Consider the following 19,209-nt stretch of genomic DNA (forward strand, 5'->3'; position numbering starts at 1 on the left):
AGAGAGAGAGAGAGGGCGCGATAAATAGTGAAAAAAAGGAAGGGTGAAACAGTCGGTGAGGGTGCGTTTGCTGCTGGTGCGTTCGGTGCAAGTGTACTTGGAACAGCTGATTGCTCACGTCTCACGGATTCTCCGAACTCGGTGCAGCTGTACCGAGCTGCCATTGAATCATCATCGTCTGCGGAAGTGTGAGCCCCGGTGCAAATGAAATGGAAGACATCGAAAAGGAAAGAGAGGGAATGTTACGTGCTGGGTTTGAATGCGAAACACACTGAAAAGGCGAATAGATGAGATAGAAATAATCATTGGATAGAGAGAAAATATGTATTCTCTCTTTTGATGATGGTTCGGTGCATGTGTACCGGATGGCACCGGATCAACGGGTTCAAAATGATGATGATGATGGCGGGGTCAGTTAGGTTGTTTTACAAGTTCGTTTGATTATTGAATGTGTATAAAGGAAAAAGTTAGTTTTTATTTTATTTTATCACCGGACTAATTGTAACAAAAATCTATTGCTGAAATAAGCCATCTCGAGTCTCTTAGCTAATTTTTGTTTTATTTTCTGAATTAAAATCTGAATACATCATGCATGGTAACCCCTTACTTGTTCAATTCAACGATTTTTTTTATTAGCAAATTTTGTTATAATCAACACATGCGGTGTTGTCAATATAGCGCAAGCAGTCATACTCGATATAAATTAAACAAAAATTTTGTTTTAAATTGAGAGAATCATTTAAAGTAAGCAAAACCCTCCTTGAATGCATCTTCTTTTTATTCTTAGCTTAACGACCTTGGAGGTCAGGTCACGCAAGCCATCGAATGGCTTACTAGACTTGCTAATAGAACGTAGTTGGATAGTAAATCTTCACTAGTGGGGAATGGCACGAGTGGGATTTGAAACCTGGTCCTTGCCATGAGAATACTGGGACCGTTTTTGCCCCACATCTTACATAATTCATATGATCCCCTTTATTTCTTCAGTTAAAACGAATAATATTTTCTGATGAGCTAATATTGCTATGCATGAATTGAGAGATTCCCCTAAAATAAACAGAATCCTCAATGAGTGAATAATAAAATTTTATTTTTAAGAATCAATGTTTACAGTGTACATTGCTGCACCTACTACAACTCAGAAAAGACACATCGTTTCATATCAGTGTAGAGTTGAAATATGCAACATAAACATAACCAAACTTGCACACAGAAAAAAAACAATCATCTCATGTTTCCATCTGACACATTCAATCGAACAAAAAGTATTATCTGCTTGCGAAAAGAATTTTAATTGCTGTAATTGAATCGAAACCACTTGTAATGTGTTCTTAAAATTTAAGCAATAGTTCTAGTATTAGTTTGCCGACGTTGGTGTACCGAAGGAAAAAATCTAGCCAGTGCAAGAACGTGTGAAACTGTAAGCTTATGTGACCAATTGGAATAGGAGCGAAATGACGACATAAGACCCGTGTAACTGATGTAATTGTTATCGATTTTTTTGCTATCCATGTGTCCTTTATATGGTTTGTTTGCATGTGACGCATGTACATCGCTACATCCATTGGATTACGAACACGTGTAATTCATTTCTTCTAGGCACGTTTGGAAGGAAAAATAGAATCATACCGTGTGAGAGGGTACACGGACTACATTGAATCAATCATAGCAGTGCAAGATTTTCCCTGAATTCGACAGCTCGTAAACAAGCCTTGCAGCGGCAATCATGGAAGTGAACAAGGATGAAGCAAAGCGCTGTATCGAGATGGCAACTGCTGCCCTAAAAATGGGCAATCTGGAAAAAGCGGAAAGATTGTTGAAAAAATCACAATCCCTCTACCCTTTGGCTCAGGCAGAGGAACTGCTAAAACGGGTAAAGGCGGCCGGATCGAAGCCAAGCTCAGGAAACAGCACGTCCGGAACGGCGTCGGGAGGGACAGCGAATGGTGCAGCTTCCGCTCGCAGACGTCCAGTTAACCGTGAGGGTGAAAAGCCAGCCGAACCGAAGCTAAATATCGATTACACCCAGGAGCAAGCGAATGCTGTCAAACGCGTCCAGAAGTGTAAGGACTTTTACGAAGTGTTGGGCGTATCGCAGGAAGCAACCGATTCGGAGATAAAGAAATGCTATAAGAAGCATGCTCTACAGTTGCATCCGGACAAAAACAAAGCACCGGGCGCAATGGAAGCATTCAAATCGCTCGGTAACGCGGTAGAAACGCTAACTGATCCGCAGAAACGGAAAGCGTACGATCTGTACCGTACGACTGGAGGATCTGGAGGATTTGGCGGATCACCGGGCACACGGACGCGAACACCGAACGGAGGCTACACGTACGGTCAGAATGGATTTAACTTCCAGACCGCTTTTGACGAGGGTATTAATACGAACGATCTGTTCAACATGTTCTTCGGTGGTGGATTCCCGCAACAGCAGCAACAGCATCAGCAACATCACTACTACCGAACGCGTACCGGACGTACCTCGCAGTACGACGATCGAAACGTTAGCCAGCCGAGTCTCATCTTTCAGCTGATTCTGTGCTTTATCGTTGTATCGCTACTGTCGACATTCTTCGCATCGGATCCAGTATACAGTCTGCAGCAAACGGGAAAGTTTTCTGTCGAGCGACGTACCCTCAACCTGAAGATACCGTACTACGTGAAGAACAACTTCCTGAACGAATACCAGGGCACGCTGGGTCGGCTCGAGCATTCGGTGGAGGAGGAGTACGTGACGTACATGAAGCGAGCCTGCAGCAATGAGCGGACGTATCGGGATGCAATGATTGGGCGTGCGAAGAGCTTTGGCAGCCGGGCACAGTATCAGCAGGCACAGCAGCTTAAGGTGCCGTCGTGTGATGCACTGTACCGATTGAATATCGGCGTGGTACAGTACTAGAACGTACCGTCTAAGTAATAAGGCAAAACCAGTCATTCACTCAGTTTTAGGAGGCCCGATTCTTTATTCTGTATGAAGTGATAAGTGTTGGTTATCTTTCACTGTATCTTCGCTTCGTTTCTAAGAACAATCAATATTTGAATCGTTTTCTTTTTTGCTTCTTCAACGAAAAGCCAACCACACTACCGCGAAAGAAGCATTTTGTGGGAACACTGTTATTGTGTAGGATTTTATTCGGGTGGGTGTTAAAGTGTTAGTCTGTATTTGTAATCCAATAAAGCTGTTTTAATATTGTAGTAATTTGGATAGTTTTCTTGGATCTTTTCTATCATTCCATTATTATTCAGGATATTTTATATTGCTACTCTTTATCTTAGCGAGCGACAGTATGGAACGGTCCATCGTTTTTGTTTATATCATGTGTGTTGTATGCAAACTTGATATTTTGGCTTTATCAGTTGATTTAGAGCAGCTGTAGCCAGTACAGCTGAAACAGTTCTTGGGCAAGTTTCTTTGGGCAACTAGTTTGATCCTAATGCTACGTTGGTTCTTCCTGATAGAAAGAATCAAAAGGTTCTCACTGGTCGATCATAAGGATTGATATAGGATCGATATAGATATAGCAAAAAATCGAGGCTCCTTCGTACTGATTTCTGGTTCAGAACATCTGATGATAATATGCAACAAATCCTGTGTAAGTTACTTACGACGCCCAAGTAACGACTGTTGCAATGAGCATCCGAAGAAGCTAGCGAAAAGAATGTTTCCGACGGTAAGAACTTTGGAGATCTCAGCACAACTGACCTCAACAAAGCTCAAAATATTTTTTGAGCAATCCTCTAACTGTCACCAAATTTTTCAGTCGCTCATTCTGACCCTGATTGTAAGAGACTGGAATGAATCGTTGCTGAGGCCCAAGCATGCCGTCAAAAAGTCATCCAGAAAGGTAAGCCAATGGGTTTTTGTGTCCGATCCTTGGGTAGCTACCAACAAAATACATATTTGTATGAAGCAGATGTCGTAAATAAGGCATTAAACATCTCTCATTGCTCAGCGCCAAATCACCCTGCTTAACTTGATTGCTGTAATACGATAAAGCACATCTATATTCAACTCATACCAGGAAATACCTTTAAAAGAGTATTGCAAGATATTAGATCTTTCAAAAAATCTGCTTCATCCAACGATTCATCGTCCCTTCTCAGTTGTCCAGTTCCGATAGTTCATTTTTATTGGTTATCATTTTTATGAATACGCTCCAGTACACTTTATTCAAGAGATCTTGAACGGAAAATAAATTATAGCTTCCCATTTTCTATCGCTTAGTGTATGTTTTGATCAGCAGAAATGATGAATCGCTTCAGTTCGTACTTTAGGGTCGCGTCGGTTTTGGAGGACATGGGACCGGGACGCTTTCAGACGAATGAAGCGCGAAGCAACGATCGTAAGTCGTAAGTGAACTCATAAATTCAGCTGCTTTAATGTGCGCTCGTATGCTGGAACCAGTGGGGCGAGGGACAGACGAGAACATTCATATGAAATGTTTACGGTCAATGTAATTTATTGCAGCACCAGAACTCACATGCACCGTGCGGCGTTGTTTTGTTCTGCTACCTGGCCGACGTGCTGTCGCCTGGAATGGAAGGATGTGCATTAATTTATGAACTTTCTGATGAACTACAAACCCCAGCCCCGCCGTCACTTTTGCTACTGCTACTGTCGGTCCCATTTGCCGGGTAATTACGTTAATGCGTGAACTAATTAATTTTTCACACCCCAAAAGCCAGTCAAGGGATCGATTTTCGCGAATTGATTGAAAAACGAGATGGGATTTATTGTCACCATGCGTTTCACTCGCACTGTGTTTGTGTGTCTGCAGTGACGGTGGCAGATCGTTAATTGAGTGCTGTCCGGACCGTTGCCGTTGATGTTTGGTACATCCCCGAAGCGTTTCTTGGGGCGAATACGGTTGCATTTCCTGTCGGCACATTCCTCGTGGCGTTTACAGTAACCACACTGTTGCCAGGGGGAAGTGGCATTAAATTTATTAATCATCATTTTTATTGATTGGTGAATCCGTGGACGAACGATCGGTCTGCCAATGAGCACTTGGGGCACCAGGAATAGCCGGGCCCATAATTGATATAAAACGATAATCAATCATGCTTCAGGGACACGGGTGAACATAGGCTGTATCCGGATGCTGCTAAAGAAACCAGAGAGGAATTCGAATCTGGGACGCGTAGCTTTTTGACGAGCATTTGATGAATTGATTGAAATGACGTATCCCAACCGTGGCTTTCTGCTGGATTTCGGTAAAGATTTTCTGATAGTAAACAAGCCGTTTATTGCTCGTATCACTTTACGATACATCGGTACAGTCTTATGTCTTATTGTCCCATTACTCGCGGAGTACAATTTTCACCGGAATACCGATGTCCGGTCGAAGTACAAGATCAGTCTTTACACGCAACTTGCCGAGCGATTCACCGGGCAGTATGCGATAGTTCGCAATCAGCTTGATGAGGGTAACCTTCATCTCCATCAGTGCATACCGCTGCCCAATACAGTTCCGTGCCCCGATGCTGAACGGTAGATAGTCAAAGGGACCACGCTTTGATTCGGCATCCTCCGAAAAACGTGACGGATCGAATAGGTTCGGGTTCGGGTAGATCTCGGGATTGCGATGAATCACGTAAATCGGTACCAGGATGTTTTGTCCCGCCGGTACAACGGTGCCATCTGTGGAATCATGAAAAAGGAAAAACATTTAAAATGAATGAATATTTAGAAGCATCCTGCGTATGTGTGTCTGTATGCTTACTGAGCTCTAAATCTTCCACTAGTGCACGACCAATGATGCCCACGGGTGGATACATGCGAAGACCTTCCTTTACCACCAGATCGAGGTACTTGAATTCTTGCAGGTTCTGATACGTAAGTTCGGCAGTTTTGTGATCTTTGCCCAACACCGCCACAATCTCTTCGTACACCCTCTCCTGTACATCCGGGTTGCGGGCCAGTTCGTAGATCGTAAACGAGATGCCACTGGTTGTTGTGTCGTGGCCCTCGAACATAAACGTATCCACTTCCTCGCGGATGTCCAGATTGCTCAACGGTTTACCCTCAACCGTTACGTTTAGTAGCAGATCGAGGAAGGTAAGCTTGCGCTTGGAGTACAAATTTTCCTCGGTCAAATCAAACGCGACATTCTCCGACTTCTCTTTGGCCAGCTGAGCTCGGCGGCTACGAATCACGTTATCGGTGAAGTCGTGCAGCTGCTTAATAACTCTACGCTGCTCCCAGGCATTCGGATGAAAAATGTTGTACAGCGTCGGGTACGGTCCAACAATGCTGATCGTTCGCAGTAGCACCAGCACTGCCATTCTGAGGAAATTTTCGAAAGCGAAACATTAAAATGGCCAAGTTTTCCCCACGAGCTGTGAGCGTTGGCATCCTACCTACCGCTTAACATTCTGCACGTATTGATTGTCCGGATTGTGCTGCGCATCAACCGTCGTTCCCATCGACGTTTCACAGATACTGTCCAGCGCCATCAGCGTGACGTAGTCGTAAATGTCAAACTCTTTCCCACCGACGTGCTTCCTGAGCAGTTTCACCATAGTGTTCGTTTCCGTGTTAAACACCCGCACAAACTGTTCCAAAATTTTGAAATGGAACGTCGGTGTGATGATCTTACGGCGCTGGAACCATTTTTCACCGCTCGCGATCAGCAGCCCGGTACCAAGCCAGGGCTCGATGAACTGGTACAGTAGAGCTTTTTCCGTCTGCTTTGCTAGTAGGACTTTTTCCACATTCTTTCGGCTGGTCATCAAAATAATGGTCCAGTTGAACAGGGACCACATCATGTAATCCTGGCCATACTTCTCGTGCAGTTCGACCACACGCTCAAACACACCTAGGCAGGGGCAACAAAAAATTGAAAAAGGGAATGGCCGATCAAGTTATTTTGTGATTTCATCTAACTAATCTATTCGCTACCTTTGCCCTTTCAACCACGAATGCGATAATTTCCTTCCTTAGAAGAAAGGGAAAAATAAACACACAAATAATGGTTTACGCTGTACTAGCAGAATATGAGAATGAATTAACTACGAGCAAGAACAAGAAGAAGGGGCGCAAGCGAGAGAGAACCAGAGAGATTTGCTGTGTGAACGATTATTTATGTCCTTCATAAAACAAATCCGATTCGGAAAAGAGTATCGCACATGGACCTAGCACAAAAAGGATAACCTAATTTACCGAGGTGTTTGATATAAAAGAAAAAAATCACAAGTCAAGAATTAGGTGGAACAATCTTAGATCGATTGCATGAAGGCTTCAAGTGACTCGGGGAGTTGCAGCAAATGTAGCAAGAAGAGGAAGAAGTACAAGCGCAAGAAGGCACTGTTGCGTGCAGCAAACTATAGACGTCAGCCGACGACGGGTCAGCCTTATATTAGAGCTCCATCTCCTCCATCCATAGTAGCCTTTGAGAAATGATGACAACAAAGGGAAAGCAATGGGCAGTGCGAAAACTTCTGGCCGCGATTGCTTGGATGAGAGCGAGTGGTGGTGGTGGTACGCTAGGTTCGAAATTTTCTTTCACACAACCACAAAACTGCGTCACACGAAAAACCCGTCATTTCTTGTGCATGTTTAGAAAAAAGGGGTTTTCCTCGCACACACACACAGCACCGTCAACTAAACCGTTTTTCATACACCAGAGGCACACACACACACACACATGCACACGTACGCTGGGGGGAGAAAGCACACCCATACGTACAAACACACACGTACACGCAATGCACACGCACCTCGCGTTTCGGGGGAGCCGTTGGGGGGATGATGAATGGAGAGTTAAAATATACACACGCACATACGTTCCACCACGGGATGGAACAACAATCCGAACCGTGGCTTGCTGGGCTTCCGGGGGGTGTTTTCTTCCGATTGTTTGCAATCCCAACAAAACGCACACAAAAACCGTGCACACCCGTTCCAAAGGGACACGACTTGCGCGACACACCGAGACTGTGAACTGTGTTGGCTCGTACGCGCGTGCACGTCTGGACTCTTCGGAGTGCGCTACCAGCGCTGCTTTGCCAGTCCGCGAGTAAACCGCGAACCCGCGAGACGGTGTACACTGTTTATGAGAGAGAGAGAGAGTGAGCGTAAATTCGCGAGAGAGGGAGAGAATGCGCATGTTCGGCGTGTTGTTGTACGCGTGTATGCAACGATGATGGTGTTTCTATCTCGCTTCTTTCAGCTGAATATGTCAGGGGTAGTTTTTATGAGGGTAGGTTGAAGAATGCTGCCGTCATCGTCACCATCATCATCATTGACGTCGGTATCAATGCAAAACAAGCACTGTTTGTGTGGATCGTGCTTCCAGCCAGACAGACAGCAGTACTGGGAACGTTTCGTGACCTACCCATCAAATAGAAGCGAAAGAAATGTGTTGAATGGGGCATTAAAAAGGAGCACCAAAACTTAAGACAAGCCGACAACCCAACCACTTTGCATATCACTTGCGGATGTCGTTTTTTTTGTTGTGTTGAGTTGCTGTGGATTTGCTTTGATTAGAAAAATTTGCTGTAAAATATTATATTTTAAATTTATCAAAATTTTTATCCCTACTTTTAGGGACATCGATACTAACGAGCAGATCTTTCAACTCCCACAATTGGGTCATATGCTCACCACAAATGCTCATTTACCCATATACTAATGCTCCCCCTTAGAGATATCACCGATAACCCCACAAGCGAACCCCAACTCCCGTAAGGAGGTTAAGAAACTTAAACGCAAATACGGAGTTCGTCACGCGAGACAAAGCGCGAGAGAAGCTGCCGTTATTTCATCGTGAACCGAGGGGATAAAAGGGAAATGGGGAAGGAAATCTCGTTCTTTCTTCTTGTGCTGTTGTTACCTCAACACACCCCACATCCCGGTGCGATGTCAACCCGTTGTCCCGAAGGACAAAGAATCCATCTGAGCTTGAGTTTGTAGGGTTTTCGTTCAACGATCTTTCCGAGTGAAGAGAAGGTGTGTATGTGTGTGTGTGCTGTTTTCTTTTTCTCATTACGGATGCTATTGTACCGATCGCAAGTGAATAATTGCACTGGAGCAATGTACGTAAAAGGTTAAAAAGGATGCAGATTTAAAACAGTTGATCGTTGAGGGATTTCGCCTGGAGTTTATAAATGCATTCGGTATGCAAAAGTTTCTGGCTCTTTTTTTTGTGAGAATGATAAAATTTGAATATTATCAGGAGGTTTTTTTTTGGGTAGTTAAGTGTACATTTTGATGATGCTAAATATATGTTGATCGTTTTCTAAAAACGAACTAAACATATTTGAAATTATTTAAATGGAAGAAGTTTTCTCCTTTCTATTCTTCTTCTCCGTCTTCGTCTTCTTCTCGTCTCTACGATCTTCTATATCAAGCCGGCCATCTAATAACCTACAAAACCTATCGATATTACGTAATTGGATAGTCTGTTCTCACTACCAACATTCGTCCAAATGTGGACATTGAGAAATTTTTTTTTTTTCAAATATTTTTAAACAAAGTTAATTGTTTGAAAGCCATATAGTTATGAAACAAAACTCCAAAATATTATACACTTCCATTCATAATCATAATAGATATAATTCACTGAACTTGATAAACATTTTGGGAGGTTTCTTCAAAAACGTAACGATAAGTTTTCAAAATTTGTTGCGTTTAAATGTTGTAAAAAATATTATAAAAGCATTGAAAAGGATTTTCTAGGAAAGGATGGGGCACCTCGGTGGTGTAGGTGCCGGTCTTCGAACGGCAGGACCGGGGCTCAAATTCCATCCGGACCCCTCCCCCCGTAGTGGGGACTGACTAACCTCACTACGTGGTATTCATAAGTCAAGCGATACGGCCAGGCCGTTCTTACGAAAAAAAAGGATTTTTACCATATTTTTAAATAGTATGATAAAAAAATGAAATTGTATCAAAAATGTTGCATATTTTGTTTCAAATGTTACAAAAAACTTACAATACAAACTTACGACTTAGAAAAACAAATTTAAAATACTTCATCTTTCATAGTCTTGTACTTTGTTTTTGTTGCTGTAGTGTTAAAAACTGCTCCTATTTGCCCCTGTAAATTTGATAAGCATTTAAAATTTAATAGTAGCTGCCATACTAATATAAAGAAATAGAAATCAAATTAAACAATAAAATCTCTTAGTTTTGATTGTTTCAAATTAAATTTTGCATAAAAAAATTCTGCAGGTACTAATTCTGTAACGATGTTATTTGTGATATTAAGATTTATAAGTTTATTAAAAAGTTTAAGAAATATAGAATTTTAAGAATTCATACAAAAACGTTAAATTCATTATGCCGCACGTTACTCCTTTAGCCATATTGAGAATCCATTAATTCGCGCCATCTAGATTTCTTAGGGCAGCCCAATGGTATAGACAACATCGGCGCCGGTCTTCAAATAACAGGACCGGGGTTCAAATCCCATCCAGGCCGTCCCCCGTAGTGAGGACTGACTATCCAACTACATGGTATCACGGAAATCCAACAGCTCGCATACCATCCGCTACCTAGTCTCAACCAAACCAGTTTACAGCAAATGATGGTCGACAGACTTCCAGACTCCAAAGTCGCTATGGAGTCACCTTCCACGGATTGGCAATGGATCTGGAAAAAATAATGGCTGTATTTGCTGGTGCACAACAAGGTGTCACACGAACTGGTGCTCGACAGGATGTATCGGTCTCCTACAGCCTGCTCATTCTGCTCAAAGAGACTCTGGAGCACAAGTTTGCCCTGTGCTCTAGGGTACCAGTGCTTGGATCATACTGATACAGGCTATGGAAGCCATTGTTCCAAACCACTACCTCAACTTCCCTTCCTTCCTTTTATCTATTTTAAGTCACATTATCATAAGTACGAGGATTCCTATCCTACGTTTGTTTGCAAATTGCAAACATTGTTGGAAACAACAATGCTGTGATTGATGAAAATATCCTTAAATTTTCTTTGTAAAACATGTACTACTGTGCCTGAAAAATAAAGTGACTGCGTTTTTTTCTTCTATGGTTTTTTTTTTATTAGGTCGAATGAAGGTAATCCCTTTCTAATGCAATGCACCTCTTCCACCTCTTCTCCCACTCCTCGAAGCTGGTGGAAAACGCGGATGTAGGGATGTCCTTTAGTTCCGCCGACGCTACAGCTTCTATCTCCTCGATAGTGTCAAAAAGGTTCCCCCGAAGCGGCCGTTTTAGCTTGTTGAACAGCCAGAAGTCGGCTGGTGCCAAATCTGGCAAAAACCGTATCATCAAACGACGATTCTTCTTCCTCTTTTTAGCTTAACGACCTCTAAGGTCATGCCGGCCATCGAAAATGACTTTCTAGACTGCCGATACCACGTAGCTGGTCAGTCAGTCCTCACTACGGGGGGACGGATCCGGATGGGATTTGAACCCCGGTCCTGCCGTTCGAAGGGCGGCGCCCCAAACTACGATTATTGACCACCAAAACCCTTGATTTGGACGACGTGGGCGTCGTCTGTCGAGGTAGATGGTCTCCCCAGATGGTCCTCGTCTTCGACCTTCTCACGGCCATGCTTGAAATCACTGTAACAATTGTACACATTTTTCTTCGGCATAGATTCTTCCCCGTAGGTTTTTTGTAACATTCGCAATGTTTCCGCAGCGTTTATTTCTTTGCGCCAATAAAATTTGAAACATGCGCGTTGCTCCACAAATTTTAACATTATGAATTTAGACAAAAACACATGACGTAGCACTCCGAAAACAAATTGTCACCCCTAGCTGGGTTGATTTTGTGATTTGAAACGTGGCAGAACTGTCAAAAACATGCATATTGACAAACGAAAAATAAAAACAACGGGGCTTCTTTTGACGTGCGAAATTTGACATTCAATGTTACCTTAACTTTCGGACACAGTAGTACGTCGTCCCTATATCTGATCCACTTTTCTTTTGTAAACTAGCTTTTAAGTTGTTTTGGATAAACAACGTAAACCATTCGATGGCCGGCGGTCGTTAGAAGGCTTGAAGCTCGTTTAGTTAAGATGAAGAAGAGAAGAAGAAGAAGATTTCCTAATTATAATTATGATACTTAGATAAAATCAAACCAATATTTAAAACATACAACATTAATTGCTTCGAAAAACTAATGTCCTCTCTAAGCTAAAGTTAGCTCCCTAGCTAACTAATGTTGGTCTAGGCTGAACTGCTTGTGCTACGGGTTCGGAACGGTCCGGATGGGTTTTGAACCCTGTTCCTGCTGTGAGAATATTGGTGCCGCTACCGTCTGTACCATCGAGCTGCTCAAGTTTTGTGCTGACGAGTGTGTTGAAAATGGCTCTATGTCCCAGCAATCCAATCAGCTAACGATCGACGAAGTTTAACAGCGTTCAGTATCAGCACTTTCCTAGACAGAATAAATTGGAAATGATGGGGCACTTCCTAACTTCCTAAGCAAAAACCGATTCGGGCTTTCAAACACCGGAGGAAGGAGGCCAGCTCCCGATCATACCTGATAATCTTGTATAATCTTAAAATACACTAGAATCAGATGAGATGAAGGTTTATCCTCATCCGATGAGCTTTGTGGCTTCAAGGTTCCATACCATAGGCTCAAGAAGTTTCTACGACTGTCGTAACATATTTCAATTAATGAAATTTTAGTACACTCTTGTTCTTCATAAAAATGAAAATGTTTCAGCAAACAATAAGTTGCTAAAATAGACCAAAAATCGTCAAAAACCTTATATTTATAGTACGTATAAACACGATAATGGGTTGTTTCCCTTGAGCCAAACCTTCAATAAAACTTTTTATAAATTACGCCAGCAAGTATATTTTTAAACCAAGTTTAAAAGATTACACAAAACAAGAACATAAAAGAACACCTCTCAAACAAGTTCACGACATTCGTTTATGCAATTTCGCATTCGTGCATACCGTAGAAAACTGTGTCCTGTTTTTGATGGTTGCGTAAGGTACAAAAGAACGCAGAAAACGCACCGCGGAAAAAGAAACTCTGTTTGATGATGAAAGCAAAACAAAACTGTTATTAATATCTGAAGCACTCTAAACACAGAATTCGTCATACAGAAATAGTAAACTCCCGCACTGTTAGATAATAATAAAACCAGTGCCCTGCCAATGTCAGTTCCGTCAGCATAGCCAGGTCTTCTGGGACACCTTCTGAGACGGATTTGTGAGCTGTGGTCGAGACAGGTTTGTGGGCCAGGCGTAGATGTAACATTATGTTTAGAGTTGGTCCTTTTATTTGGTTGGACACGGACGAGTGGGCACGAGTTGGTCCTTTACCTCATCTGCATCTGTCACAGTCTGTTACGTAGACGGAGCGTTATCCTTGTTAGCTTATCGTCTCATGTTGTTGTGATACTGTTGCATCATTTGCAACTGTTTTTACCGTGCATCCGGGCTCGATCGAGCATGGTTAATGAACTAGCAGCAGCAGCAGCAGCAACAGCACGTGTTGTGCAATATGCTTTGGTGGGTGTGATAGGAGCTTTTTTGTGAAAGAGAATCTCTACTTTCGTGAAGGCAATGAATGGTTAACGACTGGAAAATGTTTAATTTCTTTTCCACTATTTAAAGAACCAATCAATTATCAATAGAAAACTATCGGCACATGTGCAGTGTCTCAGTGTTCATGCCCTTAATTCTACTCTCAGGGTACGGTTTATGCTGTGTGCTTCAACTGGCCCAGAAGCGGAACACCCTTGTGCGCGATTGCGTTAGCTGGTTGCGTCCAGTTCAGGGTCAATTTACTTAGCGAGCGAGCGTGTGGGGAGAGCTTTGCGTATGGTTTACTAATTTGCTTCTCGTACGCATTTCGGTGCTATAGGGCCAAAATGCTTCAAACAACAACACAATCTAACTGTGGCAAGAGTGGCTAAGAAGGGAGTTGACCTCAATCTACGCACGATAGTGCGCTTAGAAGGCGGGGGGGGGGGGGGGGGGAAGGACGCATGTGTGCTGTTTGATGGCCCATTTTCGGTTCACATTTACGCACGCACGCGACTGTGACAGAGAAACTGGCAAGGCGAGATGATAAAAGGGCGAATGACGATCAAAGTCCAGGATGATTGCGGAACGAGATTTCACCCTCATGCAGTACAGTTCTTTGTGTGCGTAGCATATGCATTGGACGTTACGAACGAACCAACTTAGGAAATATTAAAAAATTAGTTTTCTTTTGTTACATTTCTTACTATTAATATCGTTTTTTGTGCATTGCGAAATTTTCCAAACAATCAAAAATACCTTACCCGTTAATTTGCTGTTTCGGATTACATATGCTAATTGCTTCTTTAAAAAAACTGTAGCAAAGTTGTGTATGATTCAACCGTATTTCGCAATCTCCATTCTAGTGTTGAATGTGTAAACCACCCCTTAAGAAGAACAAAGTTTAAAACAAGAGGCAGTTGGTAACAAAAGAAAATACACAATTAGAATATTTCAAGTTATTTGCTTCCCTGATTAGTGTTTTAAGGGGTTATCTAAATAAAAGAAACTCAACCCACCCAAACCACGCAACCGTTGGAAATCTCCAAGGAAACGAATTTGTAACTGACCACACACCTTCTTGTTCATCAAAGTAGGCTTAGGAAAAGCAAACAAAACCTCAAATAAAAGAAATCGTTTTATAACGACACCGTCGTGTAGGGTTGCTTGGTTGGTTCGGAATGGTGTTCCGTCATCAGGCTTCCGGGGTGGTTCTGCAACAAACACACACACATACGCGTCCAGAAGGCCGCCTCATCGTGATAGTATGACCTCTGCGTTGACTTGCTTTTATTGCCGGTAAGCTATTCCGTTTGGCTCATGCAAAAGATAAACCTAATAAGTGGAAGAAGCTGCTAGCGAAGCTAGAAAAAAAAATCACACGAACCTCTCTAGCAGCTCTAGCCATTCCATTCTTGCACCATCCCTTGCGTCTGTCCGCCAGCACAGGCTGGGTGTGTTGGAGCTGAAAATCAGCTGAATCACGGTTCTTCCCAGAAGATTGCCTGCTTCGGCTCCTATAATCGCTTCTCTTTTTTTTTCTTGTTTCCCTTGTTGCGCGGTTGTTGCTGCTGCTGCACTCACCATGCTCGTTTGTTCGTTCTTTGTCTCGATCGATTGCGTGATTCCTGCTTAGTTAGGGGTTTCGATTGAAGGGTGCGTGCTGGTGGTTAATGTGTTGTTTGGGGCTAGTGAGGCGGAGAAAAAGTAGAGATAAAGTAAAGGGAAACGAGCTGTGGTCGACCAAGTGCGTGGAGATGATGACGCTTAGAATTGTGAGCCCATTCTGGAGTAAAATATCGGATTGCATCGTGAGCGAAGGGATATGAGAAGAAATTGATGAAGGATATTAGAAAAAAAACCTTTGTACGTGAGTCAAAGTAGCCCACCGCGGATTAATGCTTCATTCAGAGTAAATGAGAAGAGTATTGTATCCAGTAAGAAGTAGAGAGAGAGAGAGAGGGCGCGATAAATAGTGAAAAAAAGGAAGGGTGAAACAGTCGGTGAGGGTGCGTTTGCTGCTGGTGCGTTCGGTGCAAGTGTACTTGGAACAGCTGATTGCTCACGTCTCACGGATTCTCCGAACTCGGTGCAGCTGTACCGAGCTGCCATTGAATCATCATCGTCTGCGGAAGTGTGAGCCCCGGTGCAAATGAAATGGAAGACATCGAAAAGGAAAGAGAGGGAATGTTACGTGCTGGGTTTGAATGCGAAACACACTGAAAAGGCGAATAGATGAGATAGAAATAATCATTGGATAGAGAGAAAATATGTATTCTCTCTTTTGATGATGGTTCGGTGCATGTGTACCGGATGGCACCGGATCAACGGGTTCAAAATGATGATGATGATGGCGGGGTCAGTTAGGTTGTTTTACAAGTTCGTTTGATTATTGAATGTGTATAAAGGAAAAAGTTAGTTTTTATTTTATTTTATCACCGGACTAATTGTAACAAAAATCTATTGCTGAAATAAGCCATCTCGAGTCTCTTAGCTAATTTTTGTTTTATTTTCTGAATTAAAATCTGAATACATCATGCATGGTAACCCCTTACTTGTTCAATTCAACGATTTTTTTTATTAGCAAATTTTGTTATAATCAACACATGCGGTGTTGTCAATATAGCGCAAGCAGTCATACTCGATATAAATTAAACAAAAATTTTGTTTTAAATTGAGAGAATCATTTAAAGTAAGCAAAACCCTCCTTGAATGCATCTTCTTTTTATTCTTAGCTTAACGACCTTGGAGGTCAGGTCACGCAAGCCATCGAATGGCTTACTAGACTTGCTAATAGAACGTAGTTGGATAGTAAATCTTCACTAGTGGGGAATGGCACGAGTGGGATTTGAAACCTGGTCCTTGCCATGAGAATACTGGGACCGTTTTCGCCCCACATCTTACATAATTCATATGATCCCCTTTATTTCTTCAGTTAAAACGAATAATATTTTCTGATGAGCTAATATTGCTATGCATGAATTGAGAGATTCCCCTAAAATAAACAGAATCCTCAATGAGTGAATAATAAAATTTTATTTTTAAGAATCAATGTTTACAGTGTACATTGCTGCACCTACTACAACTCAGAAAAGACACATCGTTTCATATCAGTGTAGAGTTGAAATATGCAACATAAACATAACCAAACTTGCACACAGAAAAAAAACAATCATCTCATGTTTACATCTGACACATTCAATCGAACAAAAAGTATTATCTGCTTGCGAAAAGAATTTTAATTGCTGTAATTGAATCGAAACCACTTGTAATGTGTTCTTAAAATTTAAGCAATAGTTCTAGTATTAGTTTGCCGACGTTGGTGTACCGAAGGAAAAAATCTAGCCAGTGCAAGAACGTGTGAAACTGTAAGCTTATGTGACCAATTGGAATAGGAGCGAAATGACGACATAAGACCCGTGTAACTGATGTAATTGTTATCGATTTTTTTGCTATCCATGTGTCCTTTATATGGTTTGTTTGCATGTGACGCATGTACATCGCTACATCCATTGGATTACGAACACGTGTAATTCATTTCTTCTAGGCACGTTTGGAAGGAAAAATAGAATCATACCGTGTGAGAGGGTACACGGACTACATTGAATCAATCATAGCAGTGCAAGATTTTCCCTGAATTCGACAGCTCGTAAACAAGCCTTGCAGCGGCAATCATGGAAGTGAACAAGGATGAAGCAAAGCGCTGTATCGAGATGGCAACTGCTGCCCTAAAAATGGGCAATCTGGAAAAAGCGGAAAGATTGTTGAAAAAATCACAATCCCTCTACCCTTTGGCTCAGGCAGAGGAACTGCTAAAACGGGTAAAGGCGGCCGGATCGAAGCCAAGCTCAGGAAACAGCACGTCCGGAACGGCGTCGGGAGGGACAGCGAATGGTGCAGCTTCCGCTCGCAGACGTCCAGTTAACCGTGAGGGTGAAAAGCCAGCCGAACCGAAGCTAAATATCGATTACACCCAGGAGCAAGCGAATGCTGTCAAACGCGTCCAGAAGTGTAAGGACTTTTACGAAGTGTTGGGCGTATCGCAGGAAGCAACCGATTCGGAGATAAAGAAATGCTATAAGAAGCATGCTCTACAGTTGCATCCGGACAAAAACAAAGCACCGGGCGCAATGGAAGCATTCAAATCGCTCGGTAACGCGGTAGAAACGCTAACTGATCCGCAGAAACGGAAAGCGTACGATCTGTACCGTACGACTGGAGGATCTGGAGGATTTGGCGGATCACCGGGCACACGGACGCGAACACCGAACGGAGGCTACACGTACGGTCAGAATGGATTTAACTTCCAGACCGCTTTTGACGAGGGTATTAATACGAACGATCTGTTCAACATGTTCTTCGGTGGTGGATTCCCGCAACAGCAGCAACAGCATCAGCAACATCACTACTACCGAACGCGTACCGGACGTACCTCGCAGTACGACGATCGAAACGTTAGCCAGCCGAGTCTCATCTTTGGGCTGATTCTGTGCTTTATCGTTGCATCGCTACTGTCGACATTCTTCGCATCGGATCCAGTATACAGTCTGCAGCAAACGGGAAAGTTTTCTGTCGAGCGACGTACCCTCAACCTGAAGATACCGTACTACGTGAAGAACAACTTCCTGAACGAATACCAGGGCACGCTGGGTCGGCTCGAGCATTCGGTGGAGGAGGAGTACGTGACGTACATGAAGCGAGCATGCAGCAATGAGCGGACGTATCGGGATGCAATGATTGGGCGTGCGAAGAGCTTTGGCAGCCGGGCACAGTATCAGCAGGCACAGCAGCTTAAGGTGCCGTCGTGTGATGCACTGTACCGATTGAATATCGGCGTGGTACAGTACTAGAACGTACCGTCTAAGTAATAAGGCAAAACCAGTCATTCACTCAGTTTTAGGAGGCCCAATTCTTTATTCTGTATGAAGTGATAAGTGTTGGTTATCTTTCACTTCATCTTCGCTTCGTTTCTAAGAACAATCAATATTTGAATCGTTTTCTTTTTTGCTTCTTCAACGAAAAGCCAATCACACTACCGCGAAAGAAGCATTTTGTGGGAACACTGTTATTGTGTAGGATTTTATTCGGGTGGGTGTTAAAGTGTTAGTCTGTATTTGTAATCCAATAAAGCTGTTTTAATATTGTAGTAATTTGGATAGTTTTCTTGGATCTTTTCTATCATTCGATTATTATTCAGGATATTTTATATTGCTACTCTTTATCTTAGCGAGCGACAGTATGGAACTGTCCATCGTTTTTGTTTATATCATGTGTGTTGTATGCAAACTTGATATTTTGGCTTTATCAGTTGATTTAGAGCAGCTGTAGCCAGTACAGCTGAAACAGTTCTTGGGCAAGTTTCTGTGGGCAACTAGTTTGATCCTAAAGCAACGTTTGTTCTTCCTGAACGAACGAATAGAAACAATCGAAAGGTTCTCCCTGGTCGATCATAAGGATTGATATAGGATCGATATAGATATAGCCAAAAATCGAGGCTCCTTCGTACAGAAATCTGGTTAAGAACATCCGATAACAATATGAAACACATCCTGTGTAAGTTACTTACGACGCGCAAGTAACGACTGTTGCAATGAGCAACAGAAGAAGCTAGCGAAAAATATGTTTCTGACGGTAAGAACTTTGGAGATCTCAGCTCAACTGACCTCAACAAAGCTCAAAATATTTTTGAGCAATCCTTTAACTGTCACCAAATTTTTCAGTCGCTCATTCTGACCCTGATTG

At 42.6% G+C, this 19,209-nt stretch overlaps 4 protein-coding genes across 4 annotated transcripts in view; 2 read left to right on the forward strand and 2 right to left on the reverse strand.

Annotated features, from left to right (window-relative positions):
• Positions 1-8,007, reverse strand: part of LOC126556944 (hypoxia up-regulated protein 1) — a 284,918-nt gene extending 276,911 nt beyond the window's left edge. The window contains exon 1 of the mRNA XM_050212522.1: positions 7,998-8,007. The gene's annotated coding sequence lies outside the window, so the exon portion shown is untranslated. The remainder of the gene's footprint in view (positions 1-7,997) is intronic.
• LOC126558260 (dnaJ homolog subfamily B member 14-like) lies at positions 1,722-2,902 on the forward strand. Its single transcript, XM_050214239.1, has one exon. The coding sequence runs from the start codon at positions 1,727-1,729 to the stop codon at positions 2,900-2,902; it is 1,176 nt and encodes a 391-aa protein (XP_050070196.1). The 5' UTR covers positions 1,722-1,726.
• LOC126567148 (cytochrome P450 4d2-like) lies at positions 5,304-8,343 on the reverse strand. The gene is made up of 4 exons (XM_050223380.1): positions 8,340-8,343; positions 6,368-6,821; positions 5,727-6,289; positions 5,304-5,644 (listed from the first exon to the last, which is right to left on the reverse strand). The coding sequence occupies exons 1-4, from the start codon at positions 8,341-8,343 to the stop codon at positions 5,304-5,306; spliced, it is 1,362 nt and encodes a 453-aa protein (XP_050079337.1).
• An 8,793-nt stretch (positions 8,344-17,136) lies between these two features.
• On the forward strand, positions 17,137-18,317 carry LOC126558258 (dnaJ homolog subfamily B member 14-like). Its single transcript, XM_050214237.1, has one exon. The coding sequence runs from the start codon at positions 17,142-17,144 to the stop codon at positions 18,315-18,317; it is 1,176 nt and encodes a 391-aa protein (XP_050070194.1). The 5' UTR covers positions 17,137-17,141.
• The last annotated feature ends 892 nt before the right edge of the window (positions 18,318-19,209 follow it).

This window comes from Anopheles maculipalpis, chromosome 2RL, assembly GCF_943734695.1.
Source record: "Anopheles maculipalpis chromosome 2RL, idAnoMacuDA_375_x, whole genome shotgun sequence".
NCBI classification, from domain to species: Eukaryota; Metazoa; Arthropoda; class Insecta; order Diptera; family Culicidae; genus Anopheles; species Anopheles maculipalpis.